Below are 23756 nucleotides of genomic sequence, written 5' to 3'. Positions count from 1 at the left end.
GGAGAAATCGGAACATTTTCGACACATTCTACCGTTTGAATTCAGTAGAGGGGTGATAGCAGAAAAGACAGCCAGAAACATTTGCACCGTGTATGGGGATAATACCATTGAACAGAGCGCAGCCAGAAAATTGTTTTCTCACATTAAGGAGAATTGTTTTAACATGAACCCACAATGATCCACGTCAGTGTACTCTAGAACTGACAGACATGTTGAACTGTGATCATTCCACTTTCTTGCTACATTTGCATGCAGTGGGGAAGGTTCAAAAATTGTTTGTATGGGTGCTGCATGTGTTAAACAAAAATCACAAAAATACTGTGGGTGGCCAATTTTTACAGCTCTGCTTATTCGTCATCAATTGTCTCATGGACAACACTGACCGTTCCCATTGTGTTGTTACTGGTGATCAGGAAATGGTGTCTTCATGACAACATAAGAAGTAATTCCTCATATAAAGACCTTCGTGCATCCACGGAAGATAATTTTATGCATCTGGTGGAATAGTGATGCTGTGGTGTGCAACGAATTTCTTCTTTGAGGTGTAACAATCACTGCTGACATTTACTGTCAACAATTGAGATGTCTTGTGAACATTATGTGAGAACAACAAGCAGGAAGACTGGGATAACACCATCTGTGTTCTGCTAGATTGACGAAAAATGCTATGGAGTAATTGGGTTGGGAAGTCATTCCACAGGCACCTTATTCAACAGATCTTGCGTCGTCAGATTTTCACCTTTTCTGCTCTCTCTTGAAAAATCTTCAAGGAACTTCCTTTCCAGATGAAAATTCGCTCTGAACATGGCTTGATGAGTTCTTCCCCTCAGATCCATGTGATTTTTACAATTGTGGAATCAAAAAGCTACCCCAACATTGGTAGACTGTTATAAATAGTGAAGGAGAATATATTATTGATGACTAAAGTGTCTGTTATAAGTATATGTTGTGTTTGTTAAACTTATGGAGAAACACTACGCACTTATGCACTAATCCAATATTATCAAAATGTAGGCAGTAAATGGGGTAAGTTTAGAATAGGTATAATGGTAACTTCTTCAGGCAGATACTTGATATCAATGGAACTGTTTGTAATTTTGATTAGTCGAATGTGTTAAAAATAAAATTTTCTCAAGGAGCCTCTTGTATTCAGGGTCATCTTGTACTCGCGTAAATATGGCATATAAGTAATGAAACTGATACATCATACACTGAATTGGCTTCAAATTGAAAGCCCCTCAGTGGTTGGTGAGCTGCTAGACATTTATTTACCCGACACTGTGAGTGGAAACGTATCCAGAACTGTGCATTGAGGTTTCAGCTGTGCTAGTGCTAGAAGAAAGTATGCCCCCCATCCCCAGTCCCCCATCTCCACCAACTTGTCTCTACATTATTTAAATTTTTAATCAGTTATTTATGTTGCCATTTTCTTTTATTCCAGGAAACCTCACAGAATGCTCCATTGGTGGGAGCTACCTTAGAAACGTTATTGCGATTCCTTAATTGGATACCATTAGGATACATTTTTGAGACAAAACTGATCTCCACTTTGATTTTTAAGGTTCGTATTATGCCTGAATGAAGTAAATGTTGTCATCTTTGCTTCAAGATTTCCTTACTTTGCCCTTCTGGCTAAATTGATTTACTTATTACATTTGTTTTTGTTTTACAGTTCCTAAATGTACCACTGTTCCGGAATGTGACTTTAAAATGCCTTACTGAGATTGCAGGTGTAACTGTTACAAATTATGACAATGTATTTGTGTCATTGTTTACACAGACCATGTCCCAACTGGAACAGGTAAGAGGTGTTATTTTATGCAAAACTCTTCAAGTATATTACTGCTACTTATAATTCATTAAAAGTGCTTGGTTTTTCTGGGGTTTTTCGCAATTTTGTTTAATTGAAAATGTTTGCTCACACCTAATATATACTGCAAAATAATAATTTTATATCTACATCTGTTCTTTAAAAATATTTCAGCATTATCAATGGTTGTGCTTCCCTTCATAACTCATTGGAAATCGTGAATTGGGATCTTTGTAGCCACTTCATACAATGATTTTTTTTCACAGCTTTTCAAAATTTGACATTTTTAATTGATGAAAAATGCTGTTTGGTAAGACATTCTGTATGGAAATCATACATCATAAAGCTAACATTACTAAGTTGTGAATTTTTACAGATCACTGTCATTAAACCTCAAATGTATTTGTGTATAGCGAAACAGGCCAGTGATGCAGAAAATTAAGTATCTTTCTTCATAGTTCTCTTCAAAAGAAAAGGTATGAATCAGTGCTGTGGGTTAAATTAAAGTTTTATTTGGCATGAGCGCAATATCCCACTGTTTCGTGAGCCGAACAATTCCCGCTTTCTAAGATTCCTGTGTCTGTGAAAGGAAGCAGTCCTTCAGTTCATCATCAGAGTTGAAGTGCTCCCCACCAAGATGATTGTTAGTGGACCAAGCACATGGAAGTTGCTGGGCGACATGTCTGGGCTGTAGGGTGGATGCTTAAGCTGCTGCCACTTTAACTTGGACATTACCCTTTGTGTTACCTTGGAGATATCGCGTGCGCGCAACACACACACACACACACACACACACACACACACACACACACACACACACACGTTGGCTATGTAATGTCTCAGATTGTATGTCACTGGTAATGAATGGTTTGTCTGTGCTCGAGGAATTCAAGGAGTATCTGACTTTGAAAATCGAAAAAGGCGATGAGAGTTGTTATACTTGCAGAGGGGACACAGTTTTGAATTTTATAGGGGGATGTGACAGCACCACATTCACATCCCTAGATGTCTCACTACAATATTCCAAAGCAGCATATACAAATTTCAACTGGTTTGGTTGTTACACATTTTGTTTTAACACTCCTTATAAATTGGAAGTTAACATTTAGATTTAGCAGTAAGTTAACATTTAGATTCAGCAGTAATGTTAATGCTTGGAGCCATGATATGCACGAAAGCAAGGTACAATGCAGAGGGCTAAATTACCGTCGTAACAACAATGTTGTGAAACTTCCTGGCAGATTAAAATTGTGCCGGACTGAGACTCGAACTCGGGACCATTGCCTTTCGCGGGCAAGTGCTCTACCAACTGAGCTACCCAAGCACGACTCATGCCCCGTCCTCACAGCAGATAGAAAGTTTAGCTGACTACAGAGACAAGGAAGGCTTATTGTCAGAGGTACAGTTTATGTCCATTGGTACTACTGTGTCCACCGCGTTTGAAGAGGAGTTACACACCAATGCAATGTGGCCTTTCTTTTGGCACTTGTCACAAATGCCCAATGCTTATGGCATGCAGCACTCTCATGTTGGACAAAGCAGTATGGGCAGGACCGAAGGGGGGCATACAGCTGCTGTTGTGATGTGGCCGGTTGTTGCTGTGGCTATAACCGATGCTGCCCCAACTGACATGGAGTCGGTTGTACTGCTGCAATGGCTTCCCTGTCATCCGGAACACTTGCAGCGGACCTAACAGGGCTTGACTGAGTGAGAAGTGCTTTTTCATTGTGCTTCCCTATAAGGGATCAGACAAATAGTAACTTCACACACCGCGTGATCAGCGTAGCATTTGTGATGGGTACTAGTGACAAATTTACGATGATGGCTGAATCCATATAATTCTGCAGCCCAGGCTGTGTAAAACTGGTTTGGGCATTTCTGACAACAGTAAAGTTGTACATGCGTCGTAATGACATTAGTTCTGTCACAGTAATCGGTTGAGAGAAACTAGCACATTTCTTCAAATGACAAGCTGGCCGGTTCTTGAAAGATGCAAGTTGGCACAACAGATGATAAATGTGCGGCGTAAGCCAGGAAAGAAAGAAAGTCGTATGTAGGAAAGACCTGGAAATGTTAGCAAAACCGTGTCATGTATGAGTCCCAATCTTCAGGCGATTCATCATATGCTGGAAAGGGCGATGGTTGCACTGACAGGAGAGTAACCCGTCGCGAACACGCAGATGCCAGTTGTTTGGGAATGGTGCTGAGAGCCTGCTGTTGTTCTGCAATAGCATGCTGCTGGGCAATGAGATGTTGGAGTATTTCTTACACTTTGATGTGCGATTGTGACTTAACACTGACATGTGGAGAAAACGTAACCCTCACTCATCGCAGAGTTTGTTATAGCAAGAACAAACACAATTTATGGAACATAGCCATTGTAAGATTCAGTGATGTACCAGTTGTGCGTAGCGCTGAATGGACAATTGTAATACATGTTACAAAATAGGCTGAACACTTATTTGCAATCGCTTAAATAATACTGGTTCTTTGGCGTCTCACCAGTGCGTGCCATGGAATCGACCCAGGTGGCCTCTTGAAGTGCACCTGTGAACTGTATGGACACACGATCTCTGAAATTGCGCATGTCATAAGTGGAGGTGTATCAGTTTTGATGTGCTTTAATGTTTATCATTATTGGGGCCTTTTTGAAGAAGCTTGTGAGACTTAATTTTTTCTGCTTATTTTTGTAGTTAGTGTCTGTTCTTTGCCTTCTTCCAGGACGTGGCTGATGAGGCCACATCATATGAAAAAGCTTGGTAATTGACTTTGATGCCTTTGTTTTTTACTCCTATTCGGATTCCACTGTTCCACTACTATTTTCTAGGCCACTGATAAATAGCAGTGGAAATGGTTCATCTCCTTGCCATACACCAGTTCTCATCTCAGAAGTGTTCAGAGAATTCTCCCATGAATTTAACTTTGAATTGTGTATTTATAAGGGGTCTGTGATTAGATTTCTGGTGTAGGTTTAGTTCTTTTAGCAAAGATGTTTTGGATTTCCAATCTGTTGAGTTGTATGCTTTGTGTAGAAGCCAGTGAAAGTGATAACATAATATTTTCTTCTTGATTTTGGTAGCCTATTAGGTTTTTGAGGTTCTGGCTTGTTCTGGGATCTTCCTCTCCAGAAACCTGCTTGTTATTCTCGCAATTGATTATCTATTTGTTGTTCTGCTCTTTTCAGTAAGACTTTAGAGAATATCCTGGGTGTTACATCTAGAACTGAGATCTTTCTGTAGATTGGGGTCTGTTTTGAATGCTTTCTTGTGGAGTGGTAGGATCAGTGCCGGCCTCCATGTATCTAGGATTCTTTCATTTTTCTGAATTTCTTCAAATATGGTTTGGAGAGCCTCTGTGACATTTTTGCTAACATTTTTCCAAGGTTCAGCTGTGATTTGGTTTTCCCCCTAGGCATTGTAGTTCTTGAGATTCCATAATAATTGTTTGTAGTTCCTTGATGGTGGGCCGTTCAGGTTTAGGGTTGGTTGTTGTCGAAGTGCTAAAGCATGTTTATTGTATGTTTTTCACAGTTGAGGGGATTTTTGAATATTTTGCTGTTATCCTTCTGTAGACTATACTTCCATTTTTGTCTTGGAATTGGAGAGTCACTAGGCTGTATTCAGTTATGTTTTTGTTTAAAAATATTAGAAAAATTCCTTGTGTTACTTTTTTATGAAGTCTTCGTTGATCCGAAAGAGGTGTCCTGGGTCATTTTTGATTCTTTTATTGAGATTTTTGTCCACTAATTTTCTTACATTTAATGAGTTTTCTGTGTTAGGTTTGTGTATCTGTGATAGGTTTGTGTATCTGTGATTGTCACTGTTGTTATGCTTCTCTTCTTAGTTGAAGGAATCTGTCAAACAGTGGAAAATCCAGGATCGAATGTAACAATATCACTAAAAGGAAAGTTACTACTCACCATAGAGCAGAGATGCTGAGTTGCAGATTGGCACAACAAAAAAAACTATCACAAATAAAGCTTTCGGCCATCGAGGCCTTCAAAACACACACACACACACACACACACACAAAAAACTGCAGTCTCCGTGTGTGTGTGTGTGTGTAGTGTGGTTTCAGTTGCCTGAGACTGTGTGTGTATGTGTGTGTATGTGTGTGTGTGTGTGTGTGTGTGTGTGTGTGTGTGTGTGTGTGCGTGCGTGCGTGCGTGCGTGCGTATTGTTGACGAAGGATTTAATAGCCGAAAGCTTTATTTGTGACAGACTTTGTGTGGTGCGAATCTGTGACTCAAAATCTCCGCTGTGAGATGAGTAGCAACTTTCCTTTTCATAATATTGTCAGAGGTACCTGTCTTGTTCTTGCATCCACCAGGTGGTGGTTTTTTTTCTGCTTTTGGTTTTGTTGGTTTGGTTTTTCCTTCTGTGATTAATTTTGTTTTATTTTAGAGAGATAGTGCTCATAAACTACATTGGATTCTCTCGTCGCTTTGACATTAAAATGAAAATCCAAGATGGAATGATTACAATATTACGAAAAGGATAGTTGGTGCTTACAATATAGCGGAGATTCTGAGTCACGGATAGGCACAACAAAAAGACTGGTCTTGGTACTGGTCAGCTGATTCAGATGATGAAGTGATTGCTCTGGCAACCAGAAATCTGCAGACACCAGTATTTGAATGCTGACCTCTATTTTGACTGGAACCGAGGTTGGAATCTTCCAACATGTAAGTCAGGAGCCTGAAGATGGCCTAGTAAATTGCCGAAACTGGTAGCCAAATAAAATAAGTTTGTAAATTGGTCAGCCGAAAGGACTTTGACTTGATGTCCTATAGCGAACGGCCGAGTCCTGCAACAATCTCTTAAAAGATGGACATACAGAGAGAATTCAATAGTCCGGCTTCTGCTAGTCTCGGATCTATGGTGCGGAAGGACACCCAGTTTTGCAGGGAATCCATTACTTGTTTTCAGATTACAGGCACATAAGTGATGGGGTTACGATGTGTGTGGTGCACAATATGAAAGTACTCCATTTTGCTGGTTAGATAAGGTCCGATTGGAACTTTGATGATGAATATACCTCATGTTCCCATGCAGTCCAGTATCAGACTGCGCCACATCCAAATGCCTCACAAATCTACATATTATATTGTCCAACCAGCTGACGAAACGGAAAACCACAATGAGGTCTCTTTCAAATCCTGCCAAGTATTGATAATGCTGTCTTACATGAGTACAATGTAGTATTGTCTTTCACAGTGACCACTTAACGTCTGATGCTGTTCATGCCCCCATATGAGCTACATAAATGACTCTAAACACAAACAACACTAGTGCATTGTTGTTGCCATTCAGCCTGTCACTGCAATCATTACATACTTGCCGATAATGTGTACATATATGAAGTTACATGGATATCCAACCATGTCTTCATGATGCTTCACATTTTTTGGCAGGCAGTTTGTAAAGAGAAGTTTCCTGTACTTCATACCACAAACAGCTAAATGCTTTATAGTAGGTAATTTGCCTCTTGCTGTGAACAGATGGCTATGAGAATGTCACTGACAGCTTTTCATTGTGGTCCTACCTAATTGAAATGTATGCATGTAGTGTCTTGAGTAATCACAGTAATGTCTTTACATCAGACCCGAAAACCTTTAACTCTACATTTACTGTTCTGAAATGAAAACAAACTGGAGAAGGTGGTAGTTACTAAAACTTCTCATTAGATTTAAGAAAGTACTGTATATTGAGGAAGAGCCAGGTTCAGCTATCTTTTACAATTATTGCAATGTTTATTGTGTGTGATTTCGTCAATAACTATGTTCAGCTTTATTATGAATTTTCAAATAGGAACTGTGTTGTTATTAATCAAAATATTTAAATTGCTATAGTCTTCTACCTAAATTAATTTATTTTCCATAGACTTGTGAATTATTGTGAGTTATCAACAAAAGTAAAAAAAAGGGTACTGGAGTGCAATCATAAAGTCAGTCAGATGAAGCTGAGGGAGTTAAATTAGAAAATGAGGAACTAAATTGTTAAATGAGTTTTGTTATTTGCCCAATGTGGACCACCATTGCCAAGAAAAGTACTTGTGAAAAACAGAAACCTGTTAACATTTCTTGGAGGTATTTACCGTATTTATTCGAATCTAAGCCGCACTCGAATCTAAGCCGCACCTGAAAAATGAGACTCAAAATAAAGGAAAAAAAGATTTCCCGAATCTAAGCCGCACCTGAAATTTGAGACTCGAAATTCAAGGGGAGAAAAAAGTTTTAGGCCGCACCTCCAAATCGAAACAAAGTTGGTCCCTTGTAATATGAGACACAATTTAGGTCGAATGAATGACGATACAGCTACAGTAGTTTGGTTCGAGTCGTAAGCTTAGCAGTTAAGCTTTACCAGGTAGCCATTGCTATGCGTCAGGCGCTCCGTCCGTATTTATACGGGTACCCTTCCTTTTTCACGTGCTTCGTCTGGTTTGAATCGATTGCTTATTTTGCTTTGATCTGATAAGTGCCGTTTTCTCTGTTATAGGTGTTTACGTCACTCTAAGCTGAAAATGCATCACTGTACTGTGTCATGCATTGTTTGTCGCATTCTGATAGTGCATGTTTACGGCCTGTCGCCGCTCGCGGCATGGCTTGCTTTTGTGCGCGCTACCGCCGCTTACAACTAAAAAGAGGCGAATCGTCTCATTAGCGAAGCAATGTCAAGAGACTGCTATTTGTTGTTACTTACACTGCTGCTTTCTTTGAGAATGATCAACAAGAACCAAATAATAGGCTGCGTATGATAGAACATGTTCTGAACGAGAGTTAGGCGAAAATTTTTCTCCGTTTGAAAATCTTTGCGGCCGCTCCTTTAGTACATCAAATTCTGCACAGAAATTAGTCATCTTAGATTTAAAAATCTAGTCAGTTGCCGTGTTTCATTTCTGACTGTATCACTATTAGGCATAAGAATAATACGAATATAAACATGACACGATAAGTATATTCTTCCGCGTTTGCTGTTGTCTCACTCTAGTTTCGTAGTTTATTAGGCAGACAGGATTTAAATGAAATAGCAACAAACACGGAAGAATACATGGCAAAATGTTTATATTCGTACTATTCTTATGGTGAATGGTGAAAAGAATACTGCTTGTGATTCACATTTCATCAGGTTACTATTAGCAACCATCTCTTCTCACAGGTAGGAAAAAATTCAAAACGTAGAGTTGGCCATATTGACAAACATCCCAAACAGTCTTGCCAGTCGGATTTTCGTAGTACATTGAAATTCTGCTACATTCGAAGATGAACAATACGAAATTTGTATTTACTTCGTTGGATAATGTATGAAAATGCAGTGGTCGAAACTCGGGGCGGAGAAAAAAAAGCTCGTCTTCCACCTTTTTTTTTACTGACCCAGAGGTTTTGGCGCCAGTATTTATCTTTGTGCCTACAAAGCATGCCTGTGTAGCGCTACATATATTCGACGGCAGAAGTTAGTTGTGGCGGCACCTACCAACATTTTTCAGAACTTCCGCTTGCTTTGCACTCGATTATAAGCCGCAGGCGGGTTTTTGGATTACAAAAACCGGTAAAAAAAGTGCGGCTTAGATTCGAGTAAATACGGTATCTGGAGTGTAGCCATTTATGGAAGTGAAATGAAATGTGGTTGATAAAGAGTGAAGATACAAAGTGAATAAAAGTTTTTGAAACGTGGTGCTACAGAAGAATGCTGAAGATTGGATGGGCGGGTCAAACAACAAATGAGGAGGTACTGAACTGAACTGAAAAAAGAAATTTATGGCACAGCCTGATTAAAAGAACAGATTGGCTTGTAGGACACATCCTGAGGCATCAACGAATTGTCAGTTTGGTCAAGAAAGTAAGTTGGGGGGTGGTTAAAAATTGTACAGGGAGACCAAGGCTTGAGTACAGTATGCAGTTTCAAATATTTATAGGTAGCAGTAGTCACATAGAGCTGAAGAGCCTTGTGCATAATAGACTAGCATGGAGAACTGCATCATTTCATCTAGTAAATGTAACCTCTTTTTCTTTTTTTCAGATGCTTCCAATGAATACAAATATCCGTGAGGCATATGCTTGTGGTCAGGATGCTGAACAAAATTTTATTCAGAACCTGGCCATGTTCCTCTGTACGTATTTGAAAGAACATGGTGTTCTCGTTGAGCAGAAACAGCTCAATACTGAACTTCTGAAGGTAAGTTAAAGAATATGCCTAAGTGTACACTTATTGGGCACTTGCAATCCTAGGACGTAATAAGAAAAACACCTATAAATGGAAGCTAGTTCAGCAGTTTATGAATATAGGTTCTACTAACAAATGGATAAAAATTAATTTTTAAAAACATAAGTCATAAATCTGAAGTAATGCTGAACTTTGGCATAGCAATGACAATCTGTTATGGTCATTAGGTAAACTGATCTTGCTAGTGATAAGATTTGCGTTATTATAATTTACTACTCTCTAAAAATGATGTAATTTCTGATGTCCATATGTTCATGTTAAGTGATCATTTTGGGTGACTTTTCATATTACAATTTTTTTGATTTTGTGTATTTTAATATTAGTCGAAGCCAAATGAAGAAATATTGGGTGATCACTACTTTTGAATTTGGGTTTCAGTTTCTTAACCTTTTTGATCAATTTGATATTTATATTATCATGAATAAAAAATTTTCAGGCATTGCACTATTTAGTATTAATATCAGAAGTTGATGAAGTGGAAATATTTAAGATTTGTCTTGAATATTGGAATAGCCTTTCTGCAGAACTGTATCGTGAAAGCCCATTCATTGCTCCATCCACCATGTTTATGTCCAAAACCAATGCTGCTATTCCACCTAGACGCCAGTTCTATAGTGAAGTTTTGACAAAGGTAAGATATTTTTTTATCTTGTCTGTTTTTTAAAATTAGTATTTCGCTGCAGTTTTACTGATGATCATGTATTTGTTTCCTTTTAACTTCTTGGATATGGCATTAAACAAAATGAAATTTGAACTGCATTATTAATTGATGTATACATAGTTTCATCGCATTGTTTGATTCATAATCATTTTCATAGGTACGATACATTATGATAAGTCGAATGGCTAAGCCGGAAGAAGTCCTTGTTGTGGAAAATGAAAATGGAGAAGTAGTAAGAGAATTTATGAAGGACACAGATTCCATAAATCTTTACAAAAATATGAGAGAGACACTGGTCTATCTAACTCATTTGGATTATGCTGACACTGAGAGAGTTATGACCGAAAAACTTCAAAACCAAGTAAATGGTACAGAGTGGTCTTGGAAGAATTTGAACACGGTATGTTTGTTATGTGCAATTATTACAATATATTTTTGCCATATAATGTAATTTTGCATTAGTATTAATAATTTGGGTGGCAAAGGTTGCAAGGTAGCACAATACCTTTTTGCATCCAAGGGTATTTTAGGTTGTTTCGAATACAACATACTACATGAAGAATTATAAAAAATACTTGCATATTTCAGTTTTAGAACATGAAAGTTGATGTGGATGAAGTCGAGATGTACATGGTTTTATGTTAAGTTGCATGTGCAGACTATAAGTTCTCTCTAAGGTGTAAACAAAAAGCTCCACTGGTTACTTGTGCAAGCTAAATTTGGACATAGTACACTCTACGCAAACTCAATGTTGTCATTTCAAGACAATACGTGACATGAACTATGAAGTTGGAGAGTGAATGTGGATTTTCTTGCTCCATTGCTGCAAGCATCATGCTCTGAACTGTGTCTGTTATTCAATACTTCATTTTCAACCCATAATAAGGAAACAGCTAATTTTTTGTCCTTTTCTAATGAAAATGTTGTTGGTGGGGTCCCTTCCATCATTGTTAACGCTTGCAAAATGAAACTGTTAGTGACAGGGGTGCTAACTATTCAGATTATTACAGAATCATTAATTTCAATACAATCTAAGTAGAATCCTTTTTGCTGCATTTCATTAATTACTGTCATGGCATAAAACACTAGATATCTGATAAGTTCAGCTTTTTAGTTTAATGAATTTCATCATCATCATCCTGTACTTAAGTACTGTAACCCCCTCAGCCATTATCTCCGAACGCGCGCGCGCACACACACACACACACACACACACACACACACACACACACACACACACAGAGAGAGAGAGAGAGAGAGAGAGAGAGAGAGAGAGAGAGAGAGAGAGAGAGAGAGAGATTGGGGAAGTTACAAAAGAGGGGCAGTTCAGTCAGAGCCCACATTGATTGGAACTGCCTGTTGTGGAGGTCAAGTGGCTTTAGTGTTGTGAAATTCCCAGCAATTTAAAATTGAAGAAGTATTCCCAGGGAATATTGCTGGCAATATTATGATTAATTAGCAAGATAACTCAAAAAACTGTTAATTAATAGTTAAAAACAGTAATTATATGGTTAAATAAAACTCAAAAATTGAAATATATTTTAAGATAAAATTATAGTTAAATAAAATTCCTGGGAATTAATAACTTTAAAAACAAACTTGCTCAAATTAATAGGTCACTGTCATAATTGTGTGATAAAAAAAACAAACACTCTTATATGTTCAAAAAATATTGAATAAAAAGTCAGAAAAATAACCAGAATGTAAAATGTTATAATAAGAATCAATTAAAAATTCTAATGGGCAAAAGGTTTAATACAGCATCTTTACTTTCCATATTCAACTAACCCCCCCCCCCCCCCCCCCCCCGCCACCCACCCCCCGCCGCTCCCTCCCCAGTCACTGTCCATTAAATCATCTTGATCCTTCTCTTCTTCTATATTTCCAAATAAAAAAAAAAAATCGCCGTCATTGTTACAGTTACTTGACTCGATGAGTGTCGCATATACCTTCAACCAGACAATCATCACAGACATGTTTGGAGGCAGCCCGGTCAGGCCAAATGCTTTAGACACACTGTCCAGCGAGTGCAGCAAGGTAGAGGTTCTGTGCTATTTTGGGGTGGCATTATGTGGGGCGACATACACCGCTGGTGGTCACGGAAGGCTGTACGATACGTGAATGCCATCCTCTGACCGATATGCAACCATATCGGCAGCATATTGACAAGGCACTTGTCTTCATGGACGACAGTTCGTGCCCCCATCATGCACATCTTGCAAATGACTTCCTTCAGGATAACGTCATCACTTGACTAGAGTGGCCAGCATGTTCTCCAGATATGGACCCTATCTGACATACCTGGGATAGATTGAAAGGGGCTGTTTATGGACGACTTGACCCACCAGTCCCCCTGAGTGATCTATGCCGAATCACCATTGAGGAGTGGGACAATCTGGACCAACAGTGCCTTGATGAACTTGTGGACAGTATGCCACAACGAATACAGGCACGCGTCAATGCGAGAGGACATGCTACTGGGTATTAGAGGTACTGGTGTGCACAGCAATCTGGACCACCACCTTTGAAGGTCTAGCTGTTTGGTAGTACAACGTGAAATGTGTTGTTTTCATGAGCAATAAAAAGGGCAGAAATGATCTGTATGTTGATCTCTCTTCCAATTTTCTGTACTGGTTCCAGAACTCTTGGAACCGAGGTGATACAAAACTTTTTTTGATGTGTGTATAACTAACCTACTTTTGTTTTTGTGCTATTCAAATTGTGGGAAATAATTAGGCTAGAAGATGCTAATATATAGGATTAAGGAAAATCACTAGATTTTCCAGTTACGCTGTTGGTTTGTAACTTGCCTTCTAAATACAATGGAAAACACACAACATTCTTACTGTTTAGCATCACAAAAACAGTTTAGGCCTAAAATATTATAGGCCACAAATAATAATACTACTATAAACCACCCATTTTCATACCAAAGAATAGTAGACCTTAAATGATATAAATTACATTTGTTTTGTTATCCATGTGATCCAAAAATGCAGTTACTCCTCTTGATGAACCTGTGGGGACTTGGCCAAGGCTTTGGTGGAGGTGATGTTGGTGGATGTGATGTTGGTGACTCTAAAGGAGATGTAGCTGAACTTAAACCAGCCGAGATTAAATCAACTTTACCCTGGGTAGTCTGATCTACATTTGAATGTGCATCCATTGTCAGTGGTTGTGATATCCTTTGTGGTTGATGGTCTAGGTATTAATATGCCATCTAGTGAGTAACCAAAGTTATTAAAATACACAGGGAGTTTTGCTTATTCAATTTGTTAAGTTTTCTGTCGATGTTACAGATATTTTAGGCTATAGAGTTTATTTTAAACTCGTGAAAATTTTGTAAGCATTAGTCATTGAAAATGGCATTTCGGGGGAAAATTATGAGAATAAACAGTAGAGATTTATGATTTACTTGAAAATACAAGTGGTTTTATTGACATAGAACATGGTAAAATATTAATTAAAGACTCTAAAAGTGAAATTCATCACAGGAAATGGAGTCTTTGAATTCTGAAACACCTCAAGTCATTCATTTGGAAAAATTAATGACTACTACAGTTGACGGCCAGTTCAGAATTATGCCTTCAGAGAAATATTCTGTAAGTTTAGGTTTCATTCAGAGAAATGTGCGGGTTCAACTTGCTTAAAAGTAGTAGCCCCAGCAAATATTTTAAATTATTTTTTCTGCCAGACTTACAGTAAATGATGTTTTGCATGGAATTTGCAAGGAAATTAATGCATGGAATGATACATCTCAGATTAAAATGTATGAATTTACGTAGTTAACCTAGTTTCAAAGTTCTTTAACTGTTAATAAGTATTAAAACATTCAAAATGTAAAAGTTTTCGTAAATTCTCAATTTTTGGGTAACTTTCTTGGGCCAAAGAAATATTCCCGGCAGTATTCCCATTTTGTAAGTTCCCTCCCACTGGGAATATACCCAGCCCACACCACCGGCTGGAGTGGCCGAGCGGTTCTAGCCTCTACAGCCTGGAACCGCGCGACCGCTATGGTCACAGGTTCGAATCCTGCCTCGGGCATGGATGTGTGTGATGTCCTTAGGTTAGTTAAATTTAAGTAGTTCTAAGTTCTAGGGGCTGATGACCTCAACAGTTAAGTCCCATAGTGCTCAGAACCATTTGAACCAGCCCACACCACTAAGTGTCTAATTAATACATGTTTACATTGCCCAGTGCTGCATTAATTGGCTCTGCAGAATTCTTGTTTCATTTGAGTGCATATTACTAAGGTTGACTCCAGAAGTGCACTTTAGGTACTGTGCAGCTATAAGAGGAGACAACAGCAGTCATTAAAAACATTATTACATACGTAAAATAAGGGTAAGACAATCACTTGCATATAGCAAATTGCTGCTAGGGGCACAGAAACAGGTAACAGCATACACTCTAGTTTTTTCTAGCAAATGTACACGCGCGCGCGCACGCGCGCGCGCGCGCGCGCGCGCGCGCGCGCACACACACACACACACACACACACACACACACACACACACACACAAATGTACACTCCTGTGGCCATGGCAGGACTGATTATTGACACTCAATTATTGAAAGCTGTTGCCTGAGATGGAGGTGTTGAGGGGGTAGTGGGAAAAGAGGCAGATCTTAGGACAAGTGACTCTGTGGGTGCACAACAAGTCAAGAAGAGTACAGAGGGTAGAGCAAAAACAGATGTAGGAAGAGGGAGGGGGGTTGGGAGAAGGGAGAGGGAGGGGTGGGAGGAAGGTGAAGATGATGAGGGAGAAATGGAGGGGACAAAGAAGGGAGAGCAGTTGGTTAAAAAGGAGGGGGAGTTTCCAAATGGCTGTTGAAGTCACTTGTTAAGCAACTGGATGGTTAAGTTTGCAGTTTGCCACAGTTTGGTGGTAACCATTCAAATGAGTTGTGGTTGTTGTGGTCTTCAGTCCTGAGACTGGTTTGATGCAGCTCTCCACGCTACTCTATCCTGTGCAAGCTTCTTCATCTCCCAGTATCTACTGCAACCTACATCCTTCTGAATCTGCTTAGTGTATTCATCTCTTGGTCTCCCTCTACGATTTTTACCCTCCACACTGCCCTCCAATGCTAAATTTGTGATCCCTTGATGCCTCAAAACATGTCCTACCAACCGATCCCTTCTTCTAGTCAAGTTGTGCCACAAACTTCTCTTCTCCCCAATCCTATTCAATACCTCTTCATTAGTTACGTGATCTACCCACCTTATCTTCAGCATTCTTCTGTAGCACCACATTTCGAAAGCTTCTATTCTCTTCTTGTCCAAACTAGTTATCGTCCATGTTTCACTTCCATACATGGCTACACTCCATACAAATACTTTCAGAAACAACTTCCTGACACTTAAATCTATACTCGATGTTAACAAATTCCTCTTCTTGAGAAACGCTTTCCTTGCCATTGCCAGTCTACATTTTATATCCTCTCTACTTCGACCATCATCAGTTATTTTACTCCCTAAATAGCAAAACTCCTTTACTACTTTAAGTGTCTCATTTCCAAATCTAATTCCCTCAGCATCACCCGACTTAATTTGACTACATTCCATTATCCTCGTTTTGCTTTTGTTGATGTTCATCTTATATCCTCCTTTCAAGACACTGTCCATTCCGTTCAACTGCTCTTCCAAGTCCTTTGCTGTCTCTGACAGAATTACAATGTCATCGGCGAACCTCAAAGTTTTTACTTCTTCTCCATGAATTTTAATACCTACTCCGAATTTTTCTTTTGTTTCCTTTACTGCTTGCTCAATATACAGATTGAATAACATCGGGGAGAGGCTACAACCCTGTCTTACTCCTTTCCCAACCACTGCTTCCCTTTCATGCCCCTCGACTCTTATAACTGCCATCTGGTTTCTGTACAAACTGTAAATAGCCTTTCGCTTCCTGTATTTTACCCCTGCCACCTTCAGAATTTGAAAGAGAGTATTCCAGTTAACATTGTCAAAAGCTTTCTCTAAGTCTACAAATGCTAGAAACGTAGGTTTGCCTTTTCTTAATCTTTCTTCTAAGATAAGTCGTAAGGTCAGTATTGCCTCACGTGTTCCAACATTTCTACGGAATCCAAACTGATCTTCCCCGAGGTCGGCTTCTACCAGTTTTTCCATTTGTCTGTAAAGAATTCGCGTTAGTATTTTGCAGCTGTGACTTATTAAACTGATAGTTCGGTAATTTTCACATCTGTCAACACCTGCTTTCTTTGGGATTGGAATTATTATATTCTTCTTGAAGTCTGAGGGTATTTCGCCTGTCTCATACATCGTGCTCACCAGATGGTAGAGTTTTGTCATGACTGGCTCTCCCGAGGCCACCAGCAGTTCAAATGGAATGTTGTCTACTCCCGGGGCCTTGTTTCGACTCAGGTCTTTCAGTGCTCTGTCAAACTCTTCACGCAGTATCTTGTCTCCCATTTCGTCTTCATCTACATCCTCTTCCATTTCCATAATGAGTAGGCCGTTGTATACTTATCGTGCCCTAATTGAATGCTTTGCAGTAGTTGTAGCACAGCTGATGTATGACATGCCTGCTTTCACACAGGGCCATGCCCTTTATTGGGAGGAAATGGCTAAATTGTGTTAGGAGTTGGTGGGTGAGTCAAATATCACTTCTGTGAAACACACTGCTATCTGTAACCTGAAAAACAATCCATGTGTTGTCATGCTTTCTGCAGACAAAGGCTCCACTGTAGTGGTAGTGAGTCATAGTGAGCATATGGCTGAGGGTCTCTGCAAACTTTCCAACACCTCTGCATTCGAACCTTAGGTCCTTCGCAAAACCTGACACCTGAAACCATCGGTCATCGCACCAGCAACCCCCTGCACTCCTACATTTTACCTGCTCCCAAAACTCCACAAACTCAACCTCACAGGTCTCCCTACTGGTCATCCTATTGTGGCTGGGTACAGTCCTCCCTCAGAATGAACCTGTGACTTACAGATGCGATGTCGTTCACCAACATCCACCATGCCCATGACCTTTTTGAAAGTCCTGATACCAAACCCACCACTATTTTCTAATCTTCTTAGAGAATCAAATCCTGACATACAATTATTTCACGTTTGAAGACCAAATTTACAAACAAATCCTTGGTACTGCCCTGGCTACTTGTGTGGTACCACCATACGTCAACTTATTCATGGGACCTTGGTGCCAACTTATGTATGGGTCTTCTGGAGGAATTCTTCCTATCCAGTCAAGCTGCAAAATCTCATGTCTGATTCAGGTTCATTGAGACATTTTCATGATCTGGATTCACAGTAAGGACAAATATTGCTCTTTCCTTTATAACCTCAACATCTATTAGCAGCTCTACTTCTCGATCCTTTTCAACTCATTGGGCCACCTTCCTCGACGTTGATCGCCACCTCTCTGATGACTCCATAAATGTGTCTGTCCTTACCAAGCACCCAGACTACAAATAATACTTGTACTCTGACAGCTGTCACCCATTCCATGTCAAAATGCCCCTTCCTCACGGCCTCTCTTCCATGGACATTGCATCTGCGATGGAAAGCAGGAATTGTTGAATTACACCAATAATCTTAAGAGAGCCTTTATTGACACAGTATCCTATCCAGATTACCTATAAACACATCTCCTGTGTTATCTGCTTCTCTAACACAGCAAATCTGTTAAGCAGCCATCAAGCAGCACTCTTCTGATCACCCAGGCCTTGAAAAGCTCAACCACATTCTCCACCAAGGCTTCGTCTATCTCTTGCCATGCCTGAGATGTAGAATATCCAACCCAAATTTGTTCTACATGCCCCAGTGTTCCGCTGCCCTCCCAACATAGATAATATCCTTGCCCATTCCTATTCCAGTCCTACTCCCAATCCTGCACCGTATGGGTCATTCCCTTGTGGTCAGCCGAGGTGCAAGATCTATCCATACACCCACACACCACCCCCTGCTGCTGTTTAATCACATGCATTTCCTCTCTATAAAATACAGGGCCTCGGGTGAAAGTAGCCATGTTAGACATCAACTGTGCAGCAATTACTGTACAGAGGTCTTCATGGGAACAAAAAGTAACCAAATGTATATTTTCATGAAAGGCCGCTGTGAACTTACCCACCTTGCTGCACACAACAATACAGCTGCTTTACCATGTGGGTCATTTGGTTAGTTTCTTCCAGCTAGAGTTTCTCCGAACTGCATGGATGAGAATTCTTTCTCATGCATATACTGTGCACTTAACAATCCTCTGGCCTAAACCTCCACTAATGTGTTCCCAGTGCCTCACCTTATCTTTTCTCTCTTTATCTCCAAACTGCTCCTTCCAGATTGTGTACTGTCCTCTCCCAGAACACCCCCCCCCCCCCCCCCCCCCCTCAATGTACGGGCTCTCTAACCTCTCCCTTCTATCTGCCCCTACCTTCATCTCATTTACCTCCTGCTTTTCCCCTCTCACTCTTCCTACATCTCTTTTTGTCCTACCTCTTAATAGACTATCAATAACACAGCTCTACAAAATAATTTTTTTTTTTCATTGCCAGGGAAGTTTGAACGAAAATGGGATATTGTTATGATACTCATTCCGAGTATATTTGTACTTTTTCCAAATTGGCTCTGGTTTTTGAGATATAGGTTATTTGTGGAAATGAGAGTTTCATGTGGATAATATCGACTGCAGGGTCCATATATGGTGTAATGTATTTGCTACCTGTTTTTTAATTAGTGATATTGTACTATCTTTATTAAACAATTGTGCTCAGGGAGTGCATCTGTGTGGTTGAGGATTACATCATGCAAACATCACACTGTCAGCATGTGTTCAGTCCTGTTGTGCGGTGCGTGTGTTGAAGATATTGAGGGTTGTGCAGATTTGAATTCGGCGGTACTCGACATTCATTTGTTGGCCGAGGTAATCCCCGCAACAGCCGATAGGTAGCGTTCAGTGTAAACAAGAAAAATGGCGATGGTCGAAAGTCACACACATGTGCAGTTCAGCTTCAAGGAGATAGAACCTTTTCATCGTGACGTAGCAAATAAGAGGTGAGTATTCATTTCACACAAAACAATTAATGATGTTTGTTGGATGTGATTGACATGCAAATACAAGAAAGTTCTGCATAATATGTAGTATTTGTGCAATTTTGTTTTAGGAAAACATGAGTTCTTCACGCCGTCTTTGCGTGAACCATCCAGATGAGTTCTGCCACATTTGTGGTGAATACGTTCTTCAAAAGAACAGGAAGAATATCACTCCTTTTGTGAAGGGAGCGTATCTGGCATATTTCGGAATTAAACTTGGAGATCAAGACAAGGCGTGGGCACCCCATAAAGTTTGTAAATGCTGTGTGGAGTGCTTACGGCAGTGGACAAAACGAAAAAGGAAAAGCTTAAACTTCGGAGTGCCTATGGTATGGCGAGAGCAGAAGAACCATACAGATGATTGCTATTTTTGCATTGTTAATGTGAAAGGTTTTAATAAGTTCAAAAAACGAAGGTGGGAATATCCCGATTTGGAGTCAGCAAGAAGACCGGTGGTGCACAGCAACGATGTTCCTGTACCAACCTTCACAACATTACCCACGCTAACATCATCAGATGACGAGGTGCACGGCGAGGAATGTACAAGTAGTGGTTCGGAATACGAAGGACCAGAAGGAGCTCAGTGACTTGATACGAGAACTCAATCTTTCAAAGCAAGCATCAGAACTCTTAGCATCCAGGCTTAAGGAAAAGAACTGTCTTCATCCAAGTGTTAAAATAACAGCTTACCGGACGAGAGAAGAAAACCTTCTTCCATACTTCAACCAAGAAGAGGTTATAGTGTATTGCAGCAATATACCTGGACTTTTACTTGAATTGGGGCTGCCGGAATATAGACCAGAGGACCGGCGTCTCTTCATAGACAGTTTCACTAGTTAAAATGTGTTCTCCTACACAATGGCAATCGTTACGCATCTATTCCAATTGCCCACTCAACAAAACTTTGTGAAGCATATGCTAACATCAAGATGGTTCTGCAGAAAATTCAGTATATGCAGCACCAGTGGTTGATTTGTGTTGATTTGAAAGTGGTGAACTTCTTGCTTGGACAACAAAGTGGATACACAAAGCACCCATGTTTTATCTGCATGTGGGATAGTAGGGCAAAGCACGAACATTGGAAGCAGAAAACATGGCCTCCAAGGGAACATATGGCTGTTGGTGAAGCAAACATCATTAATGAACCTCTGGTTAGTAGGGACAAGATTGTTCTTCCACCATTACATATTAAGTTAGGACTAATGAAGCAATTCACCAAAGCTTTAGACAGAAATGGTAATTGCTTCACATACATCTGCAATACGTTCCCTGGACTCAGTAGTGAAAAACTTAAGGCAGGAATATTTGATGGTCCTCAAATTCGCAGGCTCATCAACGATACCAATTTTACAAGTGTCATGACTGTCACTGAAGCATCGGCCTGGAACAGTTTTGTCGCTGTTGTAAAATGTTTTTTGGGCAATCATAAAGCTCCCAATTACGAGGAACTGGTCAAAAACATGCTCACTAATTTTCAAAACTTGGGAGCTAACATGAGCATAAAATTGCACTTCCTTCACAGCCACTTGGATCGATTTCCTCGTAATCTAGGTGATTTCAGTGAGGAACAAGGAGAGCGGTTCCATCAAGATATGAAAGGAATAGAGGAAAGATATAAAGGAAGATGGGACAGGCATATGATGGCAGATTATTGCTGGAATCTGCAACGTGACTGTTCTGAAGAGACCTATAAAAGGAAAGCGTGCAGGAAGCGGTTTGTCATGGACGGAAAATGATATACTTATAGAGAAACTTTTCAATTATGTTTTATACGTGGACAAATGCCTATCAGGTTTTCATAGAAGCTATTTATAAAGATTATTTTTTTTTTCATTGTAGTTTGTATCGCTCGAGTTCAGTATTAGCAATTTTTTCTAATTTTTTGAATAAATCATGCATTATCTCAAAAACTAGAGCCAAACTGCATAAATGGTTGCTATATTCGTCCTCAGCACCACTAACCCATCCTAAAGCCACTCAATATCCTTGGCAAGAAAATGAGTGTTGACCAGTGTAATCAATCTTGCTGTTGTCATGGTAGTGTATGTTTGGGTGTCTGTGGGGTTGTGCATGTCAATGTCTGTACCTTTGTTACAAAAAGAATTAGTGGTCGAAAGGTAGTATGAATGCTGTATTCTGTTATGTATTTCTGTGCTACACACATCATCCACCACAGGTGAGTGGTAGCTTTTCCCTTATTTTACATATTGCTCCATCAAGGAATTTCCTTTATTTCGTATAAATATAAATATTGTGTGCAGGTGTTTATTATGAAATTTTACATCAATATAACCAATAAATCGTTCAATTATGGATGTATTATACTTTAGAAAACATTTTGGTATTTTCAAATAATGTAAATTTTTTATGCTGACAATGTTTCACCAGAAAACATTTCAAAGCAACACAATTCTCACTTACAATATCAAGAATTACTGGGACAGTATTTAACATTCTAAATTGTACAATTAGCCATAGTCTGAAGGGTGTCAGATTTAAAATTGCAAGAAACCTGCCTTGATTTCTAAAAGTATGCTCATAACTAACAACAAGAAAGTTTCTGAAATGTCACTGTTTTTTTTACCCCTTGGATTTTAGATGTATGTGTCACTGTTTTTTTTTTACCCCTTGGATTTTAGATGTATGTGAGTGGTCATCATTGTGAATATAGGAAACAATAGAATTCAGTTGTTAGTACTTTATACAGGGTGTATACGACCCGGGAAAAACCTGGGAATTTTTTCGTCCAGGAGAAAACCGGGAATTTTACGGAATTCCGGGAATTTTTCATTGTTTGTAGTTTTGACTGGCAAGAAATTATTCTCCAGCAAACAATGTTACTGTACCCTACTACTGGAGAATAATACTGCGGCAATAAAATATAAACAAGAGGAAAAACCATAAAACTTTAGTGGCAAAGGAAATGCGCCATTTATAACAACAAAACACCGTGCACGCACAAGCGTCTGCGAACAGCAAAAATATGTCAAAGGTCTTAGGGCGAAGACTATGTAATACGTCGTAACAATAAACTGCTTTCTATGAGTGTGATGTCACAACTGTTTACATTAGGTTCATTTCACCAGTTGCCAACGGGCTCGTGCGCATGCGCAGTTGACTCGCGTACGAGCAGTACCGTCTCCTGCTTTCCGCTACTTGAAGTGTGGCTGGTAGCTGTATCCGCAGTAGTAGCAAGCAGTCCGATGCTAACGAAAAAAAATTTTCTCATGGGTCCTAGCTGTCAGATTCGCGCATGCGCAGAGTTGTAGGGGGAAGGAGTTAGCCCCCACCTGAGCAGTGTTTGCGTTAAGTAATTTCGCTGTTTCCTCGTCGTTTACAGCTCCCATGACAAATGAAAACAAAATGGATTTCAGTGGTGTATACGACCTGGGACAACTGGGAAATTTGGGAAAAAGTGAATTAAGACATTCACATAATTAAGGAGGGCAAAAATAAATTATTTGTTTTGGTTTTCTGTCTTTATTTCCAAGTTATTAGCAGTCAAGCATTGCGCAACAATGAAGTTATTTTTGTCAGTTAGCTAAAAATTTGGATTTATTAATCTTTTCACTGAGGCAGTCAATTTATTTGAAATGAAGTGTTCCATTCCACAGTTTTGGCTACTTCCAACTGTTCGCTGAATTTCAAGTGCACATTTTCATCTTCTGCCATGTATGGCATTGTGCCATAATAAAGAACCAAATATGAGATAGTACAGTACTGGTACTCCAAGAAAATTAACATCCCATAAACCACACTGAAAAGTTTAATATCAGATGGGACTTACTTCATTGTGAATCTGAAAAAAAAAAACAATGTGCATTTTGAGCCGAATAATGCATTTTAGTATGGTTTACGAAATTCCGACGCTCTTGGAGTATCCTCTGATGCCCTGTTTGTTTTATGGTGTAATGTAAGCTCTCTTAGTGCTTTATACATACGAACTTCCTACATCACTGCAGCTGCACACGCGCAGTAATGCCTGTTTTCTGGCTGTCTCTGGCAACT

The 23756-nt window shown here is 39.6% G+C and overlaps 1 protein-coding gene across 2 annotated transcripts in view; it reads left to right on the top strand.

Moving 5' to 3' along the window:
- The window catches only part of LOC126091842 (exportin-1), a 147549-nt gene that overhangs the window by 51997 nt on the left and 71796 nt on the right, over positions 1-23756 (top strand). For both annotated transcript variants that reach the window (XM_049907097.1, XM_049907098.1), the window contains exons 6-10: positions 1442-1561; positions 1673-1801; positions 9829-9984; positions 10469-10663; positions 10851-11093. In XM_049907097.1, coding sequence (XP_049763054.1) covers positions 1442-1561; positions 1673-1801; positions 9829-9984; positions 10469-10663; positions 10851-11093 — 843 coding nt within the window. The remainder of the gene's footprint in view (positions 1-1441; positions 1562-1672; positions 1802-9828; positions 9985-10468; positions 10664-10850; positions 11094-23756) is intronic.

The sequence above is a fragment of the Schistocerca cancellata genome, chromosome 7, assembly GCF_023864275.1.
Source record: "Schistocerca cancellata isolate TAMUIC-IGC-003103 chromosome 7, iqSchCanc2.1, whole genome shotgun sequence".
Taxonomy (NCBI): Eukaryota; Metazoa; Arthropoda; class Insecta; order Orthoptera; family Acrididae; genus Schistocerca; species Schistocerca cancellata.
Note: the sequence above shows the minus strand (reverse complement) of the source record. Positions and strands in the feature narration are given on the sequence as shown.